At 23.6% G+C, this 20419-nt stretch overlaps 2 protein-coding genes across 13 annotated transcripts; one reads left to right on the forward strand and one right to left on the reverse strand.

Moving 5' to 3' along the window:
- Positions 1-135: 135 nt before the first annotated feature.
- Positions 136-7283, forward strand: LOC107997555 (WD repeat-containing protein 89). Of its 3 annotated transcripts, XR_009828926.1 has the most exons (9): positions 136-615; positions 1027-1253; positions 1408-1742; positions 1823-1948; positions 2104-2198; positions 2400-2502; positions 2571-6594; positions 6676-6745; positions 6994-7283. XR_009828926.1 is itself a non-coding variant. In XM_017056239.3 (7 exons), exons 1-7 carry the CDS (start codon positions 452-454, stop codon positions 2724-2726), a joined length of 1206 nt encoding a protein of 401 aa, XP_016911728.1. In that variant the 5' UTR covers positions 136-451; the 3' UTR covers positions 2727-7283. The 3 variants fall into 3 exon arrangements, 1 of the variants encoding a protein (XP_016911728.1); XR_009828925.1 differs by lacking the exon at positions 6676-6745; XM_017056239.3 differs by having other exon boundaries at positions 2571-7283.
- Positions 2763-19529, reverse strand: LOC107998603 (A-kinase anchor protein 13). 10 transcript variants are annotated; one of them, XM_062071785.1, is made up of 19 exons: positions 19370-19529; positions 18913-19003; positions 16169-16498; positions 15039-15415; positions 14741-14890; positions 14474-14667; positions 12982-13119; positions 12524-12599; positions 12332-12458; positions 12045-12237; positions 10990-11061; positions 9546-9599; positions 8840-9392; positions 8524-8753; positions 7870-8414; positions 7317-7522; positions 6962-7141; positions 6195-6895; positions 2763-6030 (listed from the first exon to the last, which is right to left on the reverse strand). In XM_062071785.1, the coding sequence occupies exons 2-19, from the start codon at positions 18950-18952 to the stop codon at positions 5793-5795; spliced, it is 4404 nt and encodes a 1467-aa protein (XP_061927769.1). In that variant the 5' UTR covers positions 18953-19003; positions 19370-19529; the 3' UTR covers positions 2763-5792. The 10 variants fall into 10 exon arrangements, with proteins under 10 accessions (XP_061927769.1, XP_061927766.1, XP_061927767.1 ...); XM_062071782.1 differs by lacking the exon at positions 19370-19529 and adding an exon at positions 16659-16844 and having other exon boundaries at positions 18913-18995; XM_062071783.1 differs by lacking the exons at positions 18913-19003; positions 19370-19529 and adding exons at positions 16659-16844; positions 17302-17420.
- Between the last annotated feature and the right edge of the window lie 890 nt (positions 19530-20419).

Genomic DNA, 20419 nt, shown 5'->3' on the forward strand with positions numbered 1-20419 from the left:
GTTGATAATGTTGTCAATGATATGAAAATGGTAATGCTTTAGAGTTCTAGAAATGTATCACAAAAATATATTGCATTATTGGTCTATTTCTATACATAGTCTGTGGTTATGAAAAATCCATCTATCGATAAAGTAGTAATGGTTTTATCTTAATGAACACCAAACAAACTTCACAGTTTACGTTAGTTTTTGTTCCTACCGATGTCAAAAAAAAAAATCGCGTCTTCTCTGTTCGGCGTAGTCTGATGAAACTTATTATTAAATTAAGAAAAAACTTATATTAAATAATTTTATACGCCAAACAAAGAAAGTTAAAGATAAAAAATCTAATAGTTTCGATTTTGTTCAAAGTGACAAATATTTTATATTTTCGAAGACGTATGGCTATAATCCAAACGTGATATTAACCTTAATTTTGTAATATCTGCTCGGAATTTTAAAAACGAGCAGCATGGCTAAAATAGTTGAATCATTAAAAAGATTAAGTGTTGAACATGGTACACGTAAACATGATGACAATCGAACCGTCAAAAGAAAAAGCGAGTTAATATCATCGATAGAAGAAGCAGTATCTCTTGATCATAATTATATTCTTGCCGTCTGTGGAACACAAAGGCAAATCTTGCTTTTTCTTATGAAGCAATTTATGTCAAATCTATTAAAAAAAAGTATAATATTTCATAATTTATAATTTTTAAAAAAATTTGTATATATATTTTATTTCAAAATATTGAATAGCATCACGCAATTTTCCCTCCATTTTATTTAAAATATATTTTTTTATTATATATAACGAAATCAATGTTTTTTGAAATTTAGATTTAGATGATATTTAATTTTTTAATTATTGTAATATTATTTATTTATTTTTATATTATATTTGATTATTTATAAAATTAAAAATATTATTATTATATAAAAATATATTTAAAAAATATTATATTTGGAATTGACATGAATTGTCTTAATTATATATATTAAAAAAAATCTGTTCAAGATATACTATAAATTAATTTTCATGTATAGTGATCCAGAATTTCGAATTGGTACTGCTTTATCTGATCATACATGTGTAATATATTCTGTTGGGGAAAGTTTAAACCAGACTATTACATTAACTCATAATCAAGCACCTATTGTTGGTATTAGGTTCAGTCCTACTTCTAGAAATATTTTATATACAGCAATGAATAATGGACAAATTACAGCATGTGATTTACGAGCTAAAGGCAAAGTTATTGCAAGGTTTAAAGGTATGTAGAAAGTTCTTCTAAAAAGCAGAAACTGATATAATATAAATATTAAATTTTCCATTATATATATAGTCATATAAACTTTATATATAAACTTTATATTTTTTATACATAACTTCATATTTTTATCTTTATACTTTCCTTGTATTTTTAGATAGTACAGAAGATGGCAAAATGAGACCTCTTTGCAGTTTTGATGTTAGTTGTGATGAAAAACTTGTAGCAGGTGGTACTGAGCATATTGGAGGAGATGCATTTATTTTATTTTGGGATAGTCGACATACTAATTCAAAATTGGATGATAAAAATAATCTTCTTGGTGGATATTGGGAATCTCATATGGAAGATGTAACCTCTTTGGCATTTCATTCTAGTAAGCAGGATGTCTTAGCATCGGGTAGTACAGATGGACTGATTAATGTCTTTGACCTTACACAGCCATCAGAAGATTCTGCATTAACTTATTCCTTAAATACCGAATCATCTGTGGTAAGCTAATATTCTAAATAGATAAAATCTGAAATGTATATAAACAAGATTGAAATTTATATATGTTAAAAAAAAAAAAGGATAGGATAGGCTGGTTAAATGATGATAATCTTTGGTGCACAACACATAATTCATTACAACTTTGGGACTGTGATGGAGCAACTCCATATGCTAAATTTGAACGTAGTAATCTAACAGTTTCTCAAGTTAGTATGTAATAGTATAATTATATTATTATTGATGTTTATAGAAAAATTCAATTTCAAATAATTTGATTTCAAAATGAAAAAAAGTAAAATATTATACAATCTCTTAACAATCTCAAACTAATATATATAATAATTTATACTATTTTTTTCAGAATGATGATCCAGATGATTGTTATATAGTTAGATTTCATGCTTCAAATGCACTTGGACAACCATTCCTCCTTGCAGGTTCTAGTAATGTTAAAGGGTAAACAATATAAATTATTATTAAACATTTACAATATGATTTAAATAATTTATAAAATAGGATAATATAACATTTTGATATTATATTATGTTATAACATTGACATCATAACTTATAATATTAATTAATTAAAATTTCAACGTGTTTAATTAGTCTTATTTAGTACAATATTTTTATATATTTTTTTCTTATAAAATTTTAGGGAAAATTTGAGATGTTTAAATATCATAAATGATCGATTAGAAACATGTTATAATATGATAGGAAATAAACAAATAGTACGTGATAGCTGGCTACATGAAAAGGTATAATTTTAATATAAGTAATATAAATTTATTTTAATATAATGAATATTTTAATGTATTATTTGCAGAGTGGTTCCTTAATAACAGTAGGTGAAGGTGGACTTATAAATATTTGGAGACAAACTGAAACTATACCTATCCAACAAAATTCTAGCCATAAATTGATGGCAAAAATTGGTACCGGTAAAGGACGGGATCGTCAACACAGAACTAAGCCATATTAAAATTGATAGGATAAAAATTTGTAAATGCAAAAAGAGTTTTTGTAAGTAAATATAATAAACAGAAGAGAAATATTACGTAACATTAACATAATCGTACATTTCCCTCACGTTTTTCTTTATTACAATAACAGTTGTATGTACATTTATAATAAATAGATATTATTTCCTTATGCGGTTAATGATTTAACAGCGATTCATGTATCAATCGAAAAATGTAGCATATGTATATAAACGTTAAGGAATGTAAATCACATATCAGTATGTATATATCTGTATAGAATTGAAACAGGAAGAAAAATATCGTAAATATTTATTTACTTTCGCTAAGTAACAGATTAACTTTTATGGATCGCCTTCCGGAAAAAATGATTTTATTTCGGAATATAAAAAGTAGTTTAAAATATGTTTACGACATGCATTTGTTATAAAATAAACACATTTTATGAATAAATGATAATCTTAATGAAATAATTAAGCAAGTAATATAATAAGTAACAATTGATATTAGCATATAACTGACATAACGATTTTTAATTTAATTTGTTAGATTTTAAGAGAATTAATGCTGATTTATGAAGTAAACGCGTCCTAACAAATACGCGTTTATTTGTTAGATACAATTTTACGTTAACATTTCCATAGACGATCGCAGTAGCGAGTATCACAATGATAACAATAGATATAGTTTTAGAGTAAAGTAGTAGGTACAGAGTAAACGTACAAAAATACTTCCCATGAGCGTCAGAGACATAAAGATTCATTAAAACGTGGAAAACCGCGTTATTAATAATTCTTTATATCCTTTTTTAAACTTATGCTGCCTAACAGCATCAAATATGTTAGATGCCAAAAGACGCATGTAGGCCGCCGCACTACTCCTTAGTTGTTATTCCAGTTTGATTCTTCGCGTTACCCTGAAGATGGTGTGCGACTTCATTGTACAAGGATAATATTTAATAACAATAAATTTTAATTGTATTAAGCTACATTTGACATAGTGCAATATTCTTAATGTATATAAAGAATATACAATTTATATATATATATATTTTGTAATATCTAACTGTGGAATGATTTTTTGGAATTATGTTCCAATATTAAAACTTTTCATATATATATTTTATTTTTTTATAATGAGCATTGACATGACATTAAAAATGTTTTATTTTATTAAGTGTTCTTGAAATGAAGTCGAACACTCATCCATGAAGGCTACTAACAGATTAATACAATATCCTTATGAGCTGATATATGCTCGATATTTTTTTCTTGTTTTCTTTTTTTTTTTTTTTTTTGTAATAGACTTATAAGAATTAAATTTTTTTTTATAATCTTTAAATCTTACGGAAATATTTTTAAGAACTATTGTCACCACGATTGTGTGTGTATGTGATTGAGACAAAATTGAGACAAATTGATAGTATTATGTTTCCTTACAAAGATAAATTAATTAGTTATATATTTTATTATCGTGCCTCGACGACGCTGTTCTTCTATTCGATCATATTGCACGTTACAGCATCTTTTGAGGCAAATACGTGCAAAATCTAAACATACATATATACTAAAACAAAAAATATAATGATGATCTATATTCTAGAACCACATTCGAGATTTTTATCCTTATCTAATATCTTAAACGTGCAGTATGATCAATCTTTAAAGAATACTTTTTCTAGAATAAATTTTACTTCCAAAATAATCAAAAACTTTCTTCACAAAAAAAGTCTCGTATAAATAAAATAGTTTAAGCAATCAAAAATTATTGCCGATTTTAATATATATATAATGCAATAAATAAAATAGTTTGTTATATTACTTAAAAAAGAAGAAAAGAAAAAAATTACAGATTAACGATAATGGCAGTGAATAATCTCGAAGAAAGATGTAAAATGTAGTTTGGATTGCTATTGATTTTGTTAAATTAAAAATGATTTATACATATTTATTAATGGAATGATGTAATGATATTCAAAAAATTAATGATTTTAATCTGTGGCTTGGCACACGTAACAGCAATGCACTATTGATAATAATAGATTTTATCCGTCGTTTTAGCACGTATTAAAATACTTTTAAAGTTACAGTATAAGAATAGCTACCGCGGTCACTCAGGCATTCGTACACATACATGCATTCACATTTACAAATACACACATGTACGTGTCACAAATGTTACATACGAATTCATTTTTTCTATCTCTTTTTCATTCATATATTTTCACACATTTTCGTTTTCAACATACGTACAAGTAATGCCATACATATGTCATGAAAAAGTATATCTATATACACATCCATGTATATGCAATTCTAATAATGTATTTTTTCTATCTTATATTCAGCAAATTGCAACAGATTTGCTTTAAAAGATTCGTCTAAAATCATGTCTCTAAAATTGTCAGTCGGCTTAATAACATAACGAATAAGGATTCAACAAGATCGGCTGATCTATCTCACTAAGCCATTTTAACATTTTTTTCCCGCAATATTTCTGAGCACTAATTGTTATTTTTTTATTTGTCCATATATTTTATAATTATTCTTTTTTTATAATAGGTTTTGTGAGAATTTGCATAAAAATTATATTATTGCCCTCAGTAGCAGTTGAAAAGTAACACTATTTTTTATTTAATTTTATATTGAAAATAATATGTATATTCTGTTTTTATTAATAGTCGCACTATTATTATGGACATCTTAAATGCATCACTTGTGTACTATATTGTATTTTGATATACAACATAGATAAAATTGTTAAGAGAAAAAAAAAGAAATAAAAGAGAAAAAATACCAATAAGTAAAAAAAAAATATTAGAAACAAAGGAATAAAAAAAAAAGACAATATGAACAAGAAAAATTGAAATTAATAATAATTATAAAGAAAATGAAAGTAATTTTAAGTTCTTACCGAGAAAATGTTGAAAGTCAAAATGACTTTACACGACTTCTAGGTTGAGCATCTTTTGATTGATTTCGGGAGGGAGTTAGTGTGGAAGTTGGAGTAGCTTCGCCAGTTGTAGGACGAGAAGATCGAGAATGTTTCCGACCAAAACGAAAGAAACGTCAGAAAAAAATTACTTCTTCCTCCAAAGGTTGTTGCTGTTCTGTTCGTTGATGCTGTTGTTGATGTGGATATTCTGGAGGCGATCGTGTAATTCGAAGTGAACGATTCGAGGAATGACTCGTTCCAGCATGATTATTTCCTAATTCTGGTGAAGAATATGTAGATCCAGTAACAATTGCCGGGCTACTTCCCGTTCGCGAATGTCGATCGGGACTATTATTACTTGTACTTCCACTTCTAATTTTTTTATTAAATAAAAAATATATTATTAGAATATATATATATATATATGTATATTTTAATATTAATTTTTTAATTTAATTTTATATGTTATATTTTAAATTAAATTTTAATTAAATTAAATTTTAATTATATAATTTATAAATAATATTTATACATACCTATTATTATTGCTCCCACTAGCAAGTTTTAAAGGCAATTGTTGTTTGACAGGAAGATTACTTTGCACTTTTTGCTGATTAGTAGCACTAATTAAATTTAATGGTATTCTTTTAGCATCTGGTTGTGATTTTCGTGTTTGTATAGTGTCATTTCCTTGCGTCAAATGAGATAAATGAATAGTCGTAGAAGTAGGTGCAGAACCTGTAACTAATGTCACCCCTTGTCGTTCCAATGCTTCGAGTCGTCGGTATAATTGATCTCGTTGCTGTGTAACATCTCTTTGTTCTGCTGCCAGTTGTTCTCGTTGCCTTGCCAATTCAGTCCGTTCTTCTTCTAATTGTTTTTGTTCTTGTTGAGATGCAGCACGAAATGCTGCTTTTTCTCGACTTAACTGATCTTGTAAGTTACGTAATTCTTCTAATTGTCGATTTGGATTAGGTCTATTATTTGATTTACCCATACTTCCTTCTTTATATGCAGCTAATTGAGCCTGTAGACTATCAACTGTTGTCATTTGATTACTAATTATACAGACCAACCTATAAACATGGTGAGATAAACGAATTGCTGCCCATTGTTGATCTTTATTTATTTCTGTATCTTGACTTTCTTTTTCATCTAAATTTTCTTTCATAAATTCACTAACTTTTGGAAGAGAAATTACGGAATGAATTGCAGATTCTCGTAACGGATATTTTTCCTAAGAAAAATATATAATTATTATTTTAACTTATTATTTTAATTGCTCAAATAGTAACGTATTTACCTTGTTATGATCAAAACCCGCAAATGTTTCAGCTCTTCGAGGAACACAAAGAGCAGATGGAACATAGGCTTCAGTATGTCGTTCTCCTGCAGAACTCAAGCTTCTTGAAAGAGTAGCACCACCAGCACTAAAAGATAATGAGCTAGCAAGTTTTGTTGCTTCTTGAATAGCTGCAACCACCTATAAAAAAATGATTTTTCAGTTTTTATTTATTCAATTTTATTTATTCAAGATATTTCATAGCTTATTATTTATATAATTTTTGTAATATAATTTCTGGAAATTATATATTCATGAATATAATTTCTTATATTATTTAAAATTTAATTTTTTTAAAAAAATATAATAATATTACCTCTTGTCGTAATTGTGTAGTATCTGTTCCTTCATTATGAACTAATCTAGTATAATCTAGGATTTCTTTGTCAACTTTTTCTATTCTTTCATTATCACTATTTTCACTTGTATTCCAAATATTTGCAGCATGTAAAAGTTGCATTTGTAAGTTGATTTTTTCTTCAAGTAATAATGCTTGTTCTGCATCTTTTTTACGTAGTTCACCTAATTATAATAATAAACTGTTCTTAATATATTCAATCTAATAACATTTATACAAGATATTAATATATTCAGAAAATATCTATGAAGAATTAATTCTAAAAACCAAATAAATATAAAAGTTATACAAAAATATTGATTAAGATTTATAAATATATAAAACAGAGAAATTCAATTACTATTATCTTATCTTTTTATAGCCTCGTTTTTTCCAATATATTTAAATTGCTTATATATTTAATAAATAAATGTCAACCAATATTTTTTATCTGTTTTGTATCTGTCTTTAGAATATATAGTATATATAATATGCATACATATATACATATATTATTAAATATCACACATACCAATTATCTTAAGAACATGTGATTCCTTAATTTTAATTAAACGTTGTCTTTCTTCAACAGAAAGAAACGATATAGAAGAGGAACGTGTATCTCTTATTTCATTATTATTATTGTTTTCAGTTAATGTATCAATTTCATTTTCAAATTCTTGTGGGCAGGCTTCAACTGCTGATCTAATTGCTTGTATCCATAATTGTTTATCTTTAGGTTTTTGAATTTTTAATTCAAACATTTCAGGTTCAGCTGGATTGCTACTTATTAAATAAATACCTCTAGATTCTTGACCAGCCTTTTCACGAACCAGTAATTTTTGAAGTGATACTATACCAGCCTTATTGTCAGGCACAAAAAATGCATATTTTTGATCTCTTTCAGCCAAAAAAAATAATATGTCAGAAAGAACAACTACTACAATGGCAGTCATTTTTCCACGACCTTGCATTAAATATGCAGTACCTTCAAATTTTAAAATTCTATTAAATGCCATGATATCTGATTTTTTGAATTTGGTACCACGATAAGTTGCAAAAGACTTTGCATCAATTCTAAATAATAAAAGATATAAAAAAGAAATATGTTATTTATAGAATTTATAGAATTAAAGAGAGCAAAAAGAAAATTAAAAATATACTTTATAAAATATTATTTTCTTACTTATTATAAATTTCTAATTTTCTATCTTCTCTTTCTTTATCAGCAACACATGCATCCACATCAGCTAAAATTTCTTTAACAAGACTCAAAGCTTTACGTAAATCTTCACCTTCTTCTTGTGCAATACCCGTTTTTATGAGTGGCTCAACTAACAATGGATACTTTGTTAAACGTTGAGTAACAAATAGGATACATTCAGGAATTCCTTTCTTCTTTAACAAAGGATGTGACTATACATAAACATTGATTATGTATTCCTTTGTTATTGCATCAATTAAGTATAAAATGAATAAAATATATATCTCATTATAGCTACCTGACATTGACGTACGAATCGTGCAAATCGAGGATCATGACGTAAATAATATTTGTAAGCTTCAACAGCATCTCTGTGACGACTACAGAATTCTCCATAGGCACTCTTCATACGTTGCGCATTCTCTCCAGAAAATTGATCTACTAATATATCAGCGATTGTAGGAACAACAGGATTTGTATTTTGTCGCTTACGTAATTTTTGTAAAAATCGTAAATGAATATCAATGAGATCACGTAATCTCGGGAACATGCGTTCTAAATCTGGTTGACCTAAACGAAAGTGACGTCGAAGACCTTCCGCAAAGATTCTTTCCATAGCGAGAAGTACTAAACAGTGATGTTTTTCCGTAAGTACAAACTCATAAATGTGTTCTTGTCTTTTTACTTTTCTTTCACAATTATCAACTAGTCGCAATGCGATATTATGTCCAATGGCGGTACTCCAGGAATCAGGTTCTTCTTTAGCTAGACCCAATTCAGGATCCAAACCTTCCAAATCACCCACAGTAAATTGATAAGTATCATCTCCAAGATCAAATCCTTCTAATCCACTAAAATATTAAACAAAAAATTTATAATTACTTTTTAAGTAATTATTAGTTTAAAACTGGTAAATTAATTATCCTTTAAAAAAAAGTTATATGATGAAAAAAATTTAATTGAAAAAAAATTTAAAAACAAAATTTAATCAAAAGTTCACAAACCTAGATATGTCACGATGTTGTCCATCTCCATCTTTTTCCTCATTTATTGTTTGACTGAAAGAAAAATATATTTCATATTTTCAAAATATTTTTTTCATAATAAAAAAAATTGTTTATTACATGTCATAATTAAAATTAATTAAAATGGCTTATATTTTTGGTTTTTAATATAATTTTTAACAATGTTAAAATATATTACTTATTTACAGATATGATAAATTATATTTTTATTATCTTTGATATTATCTTTTATATAAATGTGATTATTTTTTGTTATTGTTTTTATAAATATGTTTCAATACATTTCTATACAAATCATCTATCTTCTACATAAATAAAGATTAAATGATATTTAAAATATGCAAGACAAAAAATAATTGATAAAAATTCAATTTTTAATAACTGATTTATTACAGTGATTATTTTAAAAATAATATATATAAAAAATATAATAAAATATAATAAATATAATAAAATTGATAATTAACAATTATAACTAAAATACTTGGTTATTACCTGTGATTAATGATTAAATCTTTATTTAACCTATATATAATCGTAATTAATTATTATATATTTAATTATTAATTAAATTAAATTAATTATTTATTATATATCAATATTATATTATTATTATTATATACATTATATATATTATATTATTAACTATATTTTATTTCACAAGTAGTTTTAAATTATAAGTTAGAAAAAATTATGAAATATAATTATAGGAATTATATATATAATTATAGGAATTTCTAAAAGATGAATGCTTAATGAGCATATTTAAGTCGGGTATGAGATATTTACATTAATACCTATATTTTTTCAATTATTTAATCATTAATAAAATATACGAAAAAACAAAATATGTGATTCGTTAAATTGCAATATTAAAATAAAATCTTTCCCAACCCGATCCAAAATATTTATTAATATATTTCTAAAAAATTTTTATGTAAATGAAAAATATCAAATATATATTCTGAGATAGATTTATAGCATGAGAAAGATTATAAATAAAGTTATAAATTTATAACATGGAGAAAAATAAAAGTAATAAAGAAATTTATATCGATTGGAAACATAATACTAGATGCTCATTCCTGATAATGCTTGGTAAATAAATTATTTAATCATTTAATAATGGTGAGTTTATATTATTATGATTGAATGAAGTTACAATAAGATGTATAAAATATATTATTGAATAATTATAAAAAATTGAAGCAAGCATGTCAGAAGCATAGGCAGGGGTAAGGTGATGTTTCCGTCAATATAACACAAAGAGGCAATTCAATTGCCTTTTAAACAATGTGTGCGAGAAAAGAATCAAGGAACGATAGACACGGGTTATCCTACTCTGTGTAGGATTAATACACGAACAGAAACGTACGAACGCTTCGACAAAATAGGAGATACACATCAGACATCTGAGACTTACTTGACTCCAAGTTTAGTAGCAACTCGCCGCCAAGGGCTGTAGCTTGTCACAGTTTTCTTGCTGTTAATTTCCCTTTAATCGACGAGCAATCGATCGGTTTGTCGTTGCACGAGAGGGAATGCACGGGGGAAGGAAAAAGCACACACTGCATTAGGGCAACCTCATTTTGCCTTTTGTTTCCCTTCTTTCTTCAGTTTTCTTATTCTATTATGTTTTTTAGTTTTATACATTACTTAATACTTGAATATATAATTTTTGATACGAAAACATTATCTTTTCAAAAACATTTTACCGCAATATAAAACATATAAATATGCAGCGTTAAAAAATCATGTGTTCTTTTAATTGTGTGACTTCATCAAATTATTTTTAAATTACTAATAATTATTTTTCATATTGTATAGTTTATATTAAATTTATAAAAATAATATTTAAATAATTAAAAAAGTTTGGGTATAGAATTTTATATGTTAATTATATAAATGTTTATTAATTCATATTAAAAACACGAGGATAAACACGCTAAAGCTTATCATACTATTGGCTAATAAACTGCAAAATTAATTAGAAATAATAAGCTTATGAACCAGCCAAAGCTTCTGAATAATAAGCAGATACAATCTCTTCTAGCTATATATTTTATAAAATATAGAAATTCGAGAAGATTTTTTTAGTATAAATATAAATATGAAATATAATAGATTATTTGAATTTTTAAATATATGTAAGTATATTTGGAATTTTTCTAAATTTGTAAATATATTTTAAATTTTAATAACTGATCATATTGAATTAATAATAAATATTATTAATTAAATTTAGTTAATTTTATCAAATGATATATTTTTTATAAAAATTTAATGGACAAAAAAGTAAAAAATTTCTTAAAGAATGCAAATATATATATTTTCAAACTTATATCTGTTGCAAATAAGAGGAGTTTATAATAAACTCCAAATTTAGGCCTAGCCATGCCAATTGCGTGCGAATCTTGAATCACAGATACGCAGATCCAATGCAGGAAATTTATAATTTCGATAATAAAAATTATTTACCTTCCACTTCCAGATGATAATGGTAATGGTAATGATGCAGTAGATCCTCTTTTAACATTATAACTACTTGAAGTTGTGGATATGCTTGATGTAGTTTTAATGGCAGCTTTGCTAGAATGATTTTTTGATTTAATACATTCTAGCACTAATTGATCTTTACATCCTTGACTTTGATGTACAGATATTCCACAATCTGATATAATGACAATATCAATGAATTAATAATAATTAATATCAATGAATAAAAAATACAAATATATTTATATATAATTAATATAATTAATTACGGTCACAATGTAGAAGTATGGGTTTATTTGTTGAGTGTTTCATACAAACATCACATAAACTTCCCTGAGATCCTGCCATTATTGTCGTCCATAAATGTTGTTGACTAGTTTTCTTACCACTTTTATCCTGTAATTTCATCATAACATTTAAAATTATGTTTTATTTATCTAAACTTTTTATAATATTGTTACCTTTTTTTTACGGAAAAAAATAGATCCTCGTTTTCTTCTACTTTTTTCTGAATGATGATCATCATATACAACTGCACTAAAAATTAATTAAAAAAAATTGTATTATAATTAATGTATAAATATAATTAATCAAAAGAATTTAAAATATGAAACAATGTGAAAATATTTAACAGTAAATATTTACAAGCAGTACTACATGATATATTTACACTAAGTGATTAAAATAAAAATATTATAAATTATGACTAAATACATAATACATTACTGAGCATTTTGTGAAGAAACAATATATATGTAGAAAAATCTAAATAATATTACAATTTTATTATGTGTATACAATTAAAAAAAAAAAATTAATGATGAAACCAATACAAACCAGTCAATTTTTCCTTTTTTTTCCTTTCTTCTTAGAATATATCATATATATATGAAAAACTCTAAAAATATATAATACTTACTCAGTTAATAGTTCATCAAGGGATATCTGAGCATTTGGAGTGCCTTCTCTATCTTCATGAAATTCATGGCTGTTTGGTGTGTGAAGATCCTCAGTTTCAGTCTCACTTCCACTACCCTTTTCATTTCTTTCACGTCGGCTGTACCATGCAGGATGGTAGGAAATTGTCAAGTACAAACACAAAGTATGCGACTATTGTGTAAAAGATGCAAATCAGAAATTCTCGTGTGGTTTTCCACCGAGAGTGCCACATAAGTGCCACAAATATGCAAAGTTAGGATATACAAAGAGTATAAATTCAAAGTAAAATTCGAAAATTTTTTTTAATAATTTTAGGAATTAAATATTATGAAGATGAAATAACATCTTTTAATTAAAGTGCGATTTAATCTTGAAGAAATTAAAAATTAAAATAATAAATAGTGCAATCATGCTAAATCATTTTCATCTACAAATTAATGCAAGCATTCTTAAATATAAGATTATTAAATTAATATAATATTCTTTAAAATATTTTAAAACATATTAATAAATCATGCATTCATTTTTTTTATTATTAATTTAAAAATTGTTTAAAATGTAAAAAATATATAATCACAATTGAAATAGACCTAAAATCAAATGCATTTTCTTGTTTCATATTTCAATACTTTAGAACTATCACTATTTTAATAACATTTTCAACATTACAGATTTAGTATAAAATAAAATTGTATTAGTGTTTATTAAAATTTTAATTAAATTCCAATATAAGATATATTAAATATATTATTATTCTATTCTATAGTAGAAATATAGTATAAAATAAAATATTTTATAATCATAAATAAAATTTATATATAAAGTTTACATATATATAATTTTTATATATTATAATATTAATTGAAAAAATATTCATTAATTATTACAAAATTATATATTAATAAAAAATCCATATTAATCATATAGTTGTAAATAAAAAAAATAATAAAAAATAAAATCTTTTAACAATTTATAGATCATTCTAATTACTTAATAAATTGGGTTATTCTTTTGATTCAGTAATTCAGAATCAACAAAGCTAAAATTTTTAATGATAAAAAATCAATATAATAAACTATAACAAATTATAAAGATATTTTAAAAAATATTTAATATTAAATCCCATAAGATAATAGATCTATTTTATATCTTGATTTTTATATATCTTATATTTGATATACACATAATGTATGAATTGTTTTGTATTATTATATGTAACAAAAAGATTGCAAGCTAGATCATAAAAACCAAATTATTGTTTATAGGTGTAAAAAATTTATGAAATTAATTTAAAAAATTAAAATTATTAATAAATAATAATATTTAAAAATTCATAATTTATATTTAAACTTATATTTATTTCATTGTTTATAATAATAAATAAACTAATACTATAAAATGCAGTATAATATTTTTAAAATTTATATTATTGATCTAGCTGTGCAATCTAAAAATATTTTTAATTTACTTACGTTTTAAGTGATGGTGTTGTCCTAGTCACAGTCTCTGCTAAATGAGCATTAACTTGGGGTGTGACAATTGAAGGTGTTGAAATAGATTTCTGAAGAGGTAAACGAGAGCCTGTGAGACCAGGCATTAAACCACTACTGTCTGCTAATCTTTGACTACCTTTGAATCGTTTTGTAATTATCTTCTGATATTCACTCTGTTAAAAAAATTTTCAACCTCTTCATTACAAATCAAATATTCAAAAAACTTGTAAGCATTCTCTAAATTACCTGTACTAGATCAGCTTCATTGAGAGAATGAGTACTTGCTTGTGATCTGCATGTTCGATTACCAACTCCTACAGGTCTGGTACAAGACTTTCCATGTAATTCTATTTCCATTTCACTGTCTAGACTACTTAAACTAATACTGCGTTGTCGCTGAAATTGTAATAGAAAAATATTGAGTATTGTAATGAAATAAATAGATAAAAAATTTAACAAAGCAAAATGAAAAAAGCAATAAAGCAATCATGCTACAAATAAGATGAAAGTATATCTTTTAAAATATGTATAACATAATATTAACCATATTTTGTGCTTGTAGGTGATTTTGTCCAGAATATCTGCGACGTCCACATCGAGTATCTTCTAGATCAGTCCAGCTGCGTCTCCTGTCTATACCTTGTGCATTATGTGAACGAGAACCTACTGATGGAAAATGTGTAGGAGAACTATTGGTGGAACAGTTAACAAGGAGATCAGGATCAGATCCTGTATCATTATTACTCGAACGTGGTGCAATTTCAGATGAAATTAAAGGACAAAGGGAAGGACATGATGAAGTTAATCGTTGAGGTACATCATTGTGGGATGTGCGATGATTATATCCCCAATTGCTCAGCGTTAAATCTCTCATACGTTGAATACAATCATGGATTTCATGCAGATGTTGCAAGTTGTCCTCTGCAAGGAAGTGAATAAACTGTTAGCCACAGAAGCACATAAAATTTTATCAAGCGATATTGAATTCATGAAATGTAATGAATAGTGTTATATAAATTAAGAATTATGATAGCCTTTACATTCATTATAAAGAATAGAAAAACAATACTCGCAAACAATACTCGCAAATATCTTTTTTCTTCCTTTTTCTTTTATTTTTAACATCAAAATTGACTTTAATCAAATAAATAACAAAATAAACAAATAATCAAGAGCATGCATCATCAAAAATTAAAATAGTAATGAATATCATAACTATTGAATGCATAATTATTTTCCTAGGATAATTACACAATTATAATATCAATGTAATTATCCTAAGATAAATATGATTTATTATATCGATAGTTAAAATATTTCATGATATACATTTATGCAATGTATTAAATTTCTGATATAATCAGTTTAAGAATAGCAAAATATAGGATTAATTTAATATTATATTCTTTTTTACATGTTCGCCTGCATTTTAAAAATTAATTAGATACCAAACAATTACAATATTATTAACTAAAATAATATTATAATAGTTTTCTTATATTTTAAAAAATTACTTTAAAAAATTTTTTAAAAAGATTTAATTATATCAAAAACAGCACTTTATAATTGCTTTTTTTAACAAAATATATCATCTAATTTTTATATTTCGATGATTACGATATAGATTTAATTATTACTAACAAATCCATAATTCAAATAATGAAAAAAATTTACCTAAAACAGGATAATTCTTAGCAAGACCAGGTGAATGCGGCGTGACACTGATAATTGGCACCAAAGGATTAGTTTGGATTTGATTATTAGTGCCAAGTGTAAGCAATGAATGCTGCTGTTGCTGTTCATCAGTTCCTTCAGACATTGTAATAGCCGTTTTTTCCGTATTATCTTTGGTGTAGCCAGTTTCAGTAATTATATTTCCATGTAAATTTAAACTGCCAAGATCTCCATTAATAATAGGTATACGATCGCAATCAGAATGCGATGATCCCAAATAATCAGTTATTACATCTTCTTCGCTATCTTCTCCACTATTTGGACACTCATCTATAAATATATTAAAAATAAATTTATCAATTATGAGTATATATTATAAATATAACAAAGTTTTTATTATATAAATTTAATAATTAATTTAGATAATAAAAATACGAATATTATAACATAAATTACTCAAAAATTATAAAAAAGATAATAAAAAAAATACTCTTTTGCGAAAAAGATGATACTCGTGTGCAAGGAATGTTGCATTTCGTGAACTGCATCAAGATATAGGAAAACCAATATTCAAATGTCCTCGCGCATATCGACTCGCGAAGAGAACAAATAGGACCCGCTCGTGACAATTGCAGCAGCATCTCATCTTCATGTTAGTAATGTATAAAGGCATATTCTATGAAAATCAGGTCAAATATTTCTATAATGCTATTTGTATTTATATCTTTATAAATATGCAAATATTAATATGAAAAAGGAAATTTTGTCAAATTTAAAATTTTTTATAAAAAAAAAATTAAACTAAATTCATTAATTAAGTTTTATTGTATTAAAATTGACTATAAATCCAAGATCGATTATCAAATGTTTCAATTCAGAAATAAAAATATTTTATTAAATCAATCTAACATTAACTGATGATACATAAAATTAAAACTCTTTATTATTTTAATCCTATTATTTTAATTGATAATAAAACATATTTCATCATAATATTTGATTAAATATTTATATTATATTACATATGATATTTAAAAAAAATGAAAAATGAGTGTTGATCATATGAATTACACGGATATTAATACACTTCTGGTGAAAATATTCAATCAATTAATATATTGTATTTTACCTACACGTTGACTTGATAAATCGTTTATTGTCATCCCAATTGAGTATAAGTAAAAATGGTCAAATCATACCAAATACTTTTCCGGGATAGACACACTGTTGCTTTTCCCCGTAACTCCCAAGCGCGAATTGATCCGTTGGTCCGCGCGTGCCACCCCGCCTCTATACACCCCCGATCCTTAATCGACCACCAAGCTTTAATTTAATATTTTTATTTCTTTTTTCAATAACTTCATCTTTTGCTTCCGTTTTTATAATTCATTTTTTATAATTAAATATTATTTCGGAAGTTATTATTACTCTATTTCAATCGAAATATTTATAAATTCAAATCATATCTATAAAATTTTATTTTTAATCGATATTATTATTATTATTCATATTGATTAATGAAATTATTAATTATTTTATCATATTTTTAAAATTTTTTAAATATTAAATATTTATCAAAATATATATTTTATATCATCCATTTATGTATATATTAAACAATTTATTTTAAAATTGGGATTAAAATTTGTAAATTTGTTTATTCAAATCTTTAAATCTTTGTCAAGAAAAGAATAATCATAAATAAATTTTAAAGTAATTTAATTATAATTTATTCCAAATATTTTTTTATTAAAGAGTTATAAGAATGAAAATATTATTATGTTCATTTATTTTATAAAGATATAAATATATTTTTACATATCTAATATTTTTTAGTAGTTCATTTTTATTGTTTTTAATATTTAAAAATATTAATTAAGTACATAATTTTTAAAAATCAATATGCCCTTTACATTACTTTCATGTTTATGAATTACATCCATAATATGAAAATTAAAAATATATTTTCAATATAAATCCTATAATTATAATAAATGATAATTTTACTTGAATATTACTATATTATTAAGAAGTTTACTAATACTTAAATTAAATCTTTATAAAAAAAATTTATTCAATATAATTAATTTTTTATAAAAAGAATTATTATTCAATATATGTAATATATATTTTTTTTAATTTTCTACTAAAAAATAAAAAACTAAATAACAAAATCATATTAGAAATAATATTTAAATTTAAATATAATATTTAAAATATTATAAGATAATTAAATTATAAATTTATTAAAAATATAAAAAAATAATATATAATATACATTACTAATCATCTATTATTAAACTTCATATAAAATTATCATTTCAAAGATACCACAAATTTTTTATTTTTAATAACTAATGTATACTTAAAATATATTAAAGCTATATACTTTTACATTTTATTATTATATTTTAATAATATATATTTATTATTTATATATAATATATAAATAAATTTAAAAAACAAATTTCTATTATTATTAAATAAGCTTTTCAATATAATATATGCTAAAATGTAGATATATTTAGATTATATAATTTTAATATATTTTAAAAATTTATATAATACAAAGTTTTATTTATAAATTTTATATTAAAAAGCTTCTATTAAATAAAATATAGACAGGATATTAATTCTAAAAAATATTAAATATTTTCTTTTTTAATATTTTATTGCATACAATAAATAAATATATTGACAGATAGAGAAAAATTATTCATATTCTTATTTTAATAGCAACTTACCAAAAGAAAACGGAGCCAATATTTCCTGTCGTTTCTCCATCTTTTTATTTCCAATAATTAAATGAATATTTAATTTTTCAGAGAACAGAAACTGAAATATTTGAAATATACAAATATTATTACATAAAAATTTTCGTTTCAAAAATATTTTTATAAAATATTATATAAATTTAACAATTATAATATATATGATATTTAATGAAAAATATAACACAGTTATTGTATTTTAAATTCATTGTAAGATAGAAAATATCAATTATGTATTGAGTGTTTTATACTTTGATAAAGACAATATTTTGTTATCAAAGGAAGCCGTATTGACAGGTGAACGCTCGACTTAATTATTTTGCTATCTGTCTATCATATATATATATATATATATATATATATATATATATAGCAAAATAATATATATATATTATATATTACTTAAATAGCAAAAAAAAAAAATACACCCCTGAAATATAATAATCTTTATAAATCCATTAATATCACATGCGATTTATTATATTTAACTCTTTCATAGGCAAATAAAATGTTGTATCAACCAATCTGTATCATACAGTCAAGGCACGTCAACCATTTTGTACTAGCTGAACTATATAAGTAGCAAGAAATCGTAGAGATGCGGCATGTGATGGGAATAACAGTATAGAATTAAGCGCGTATTTAAAACTTATACGATAAAAATTTGTTAAAATTTATTTATTAAAAAATAATAATTTTAAGAATAAAAAAAATATTGATAAAGAACATCGAAATAAAAATTTTAAAAGTATATTGTATTTATTTTATTTTATAAATTATTAAATATTTAATATTTTTATTATATGTTTAATGTAAATGAAGATATGATATGTTTTGAATATATATTTTAAATTAAATTATATATTATATCATATTTAATTATATAAATTTAAAAAAAAACGAAAAGAAAATAATATTATTTTTTAAAATAAAAAAATTAATATTTTGTCAAAAAATATTCAATTATTTGAAGATAAATTTACTTTCTTTACTTTCTTTTTCTATATATATATTATATTATTTATATATAATTTTTGATTATAAATATTTTTATATTATAATTAAATTTTGTGTTTTATTTTTAGTAATTTATCAATTCATTTATCCAAATATTTATTTAAAATATTCTATTATATGTATTTTATATAATTTAATTATAGAAACAATTATAATATATATATATTGTATAACAATAATTAAAAATTATTATTGCAAATACTTATACATTATACATAAAGAATGTTTATGTGATAATAAAATTGATTTTAAATTTAAAATTAAACTAATTAATACTATAAAAATATCAAAATAAATTAAAATTTTTTTTTATTTTTTTAAGATATATTTTTTATACATATCATTTTGTATACATTTTATATAATATTTTATTAATTCTGTACATAAAATATTTTCATGTTTCTTTTAAATTTTAAATATGATACAATATTTTTATGTCTTTAAACAATATTTTCAAAATTAA

The sequence above is a fragment of the Apis cerana genome, linkage group LG2, assembly GCF_029169275.1.
Source record: "Apis cerana isolate GH-2021 linkage group LG2, AcerK_1.0, whole genome shotgun sequence".
NCBI lineage: Eukaryota > Metazoa > Arthropoda > Insecta > Hymenoptera > Apidae > Apis > Apis cerana.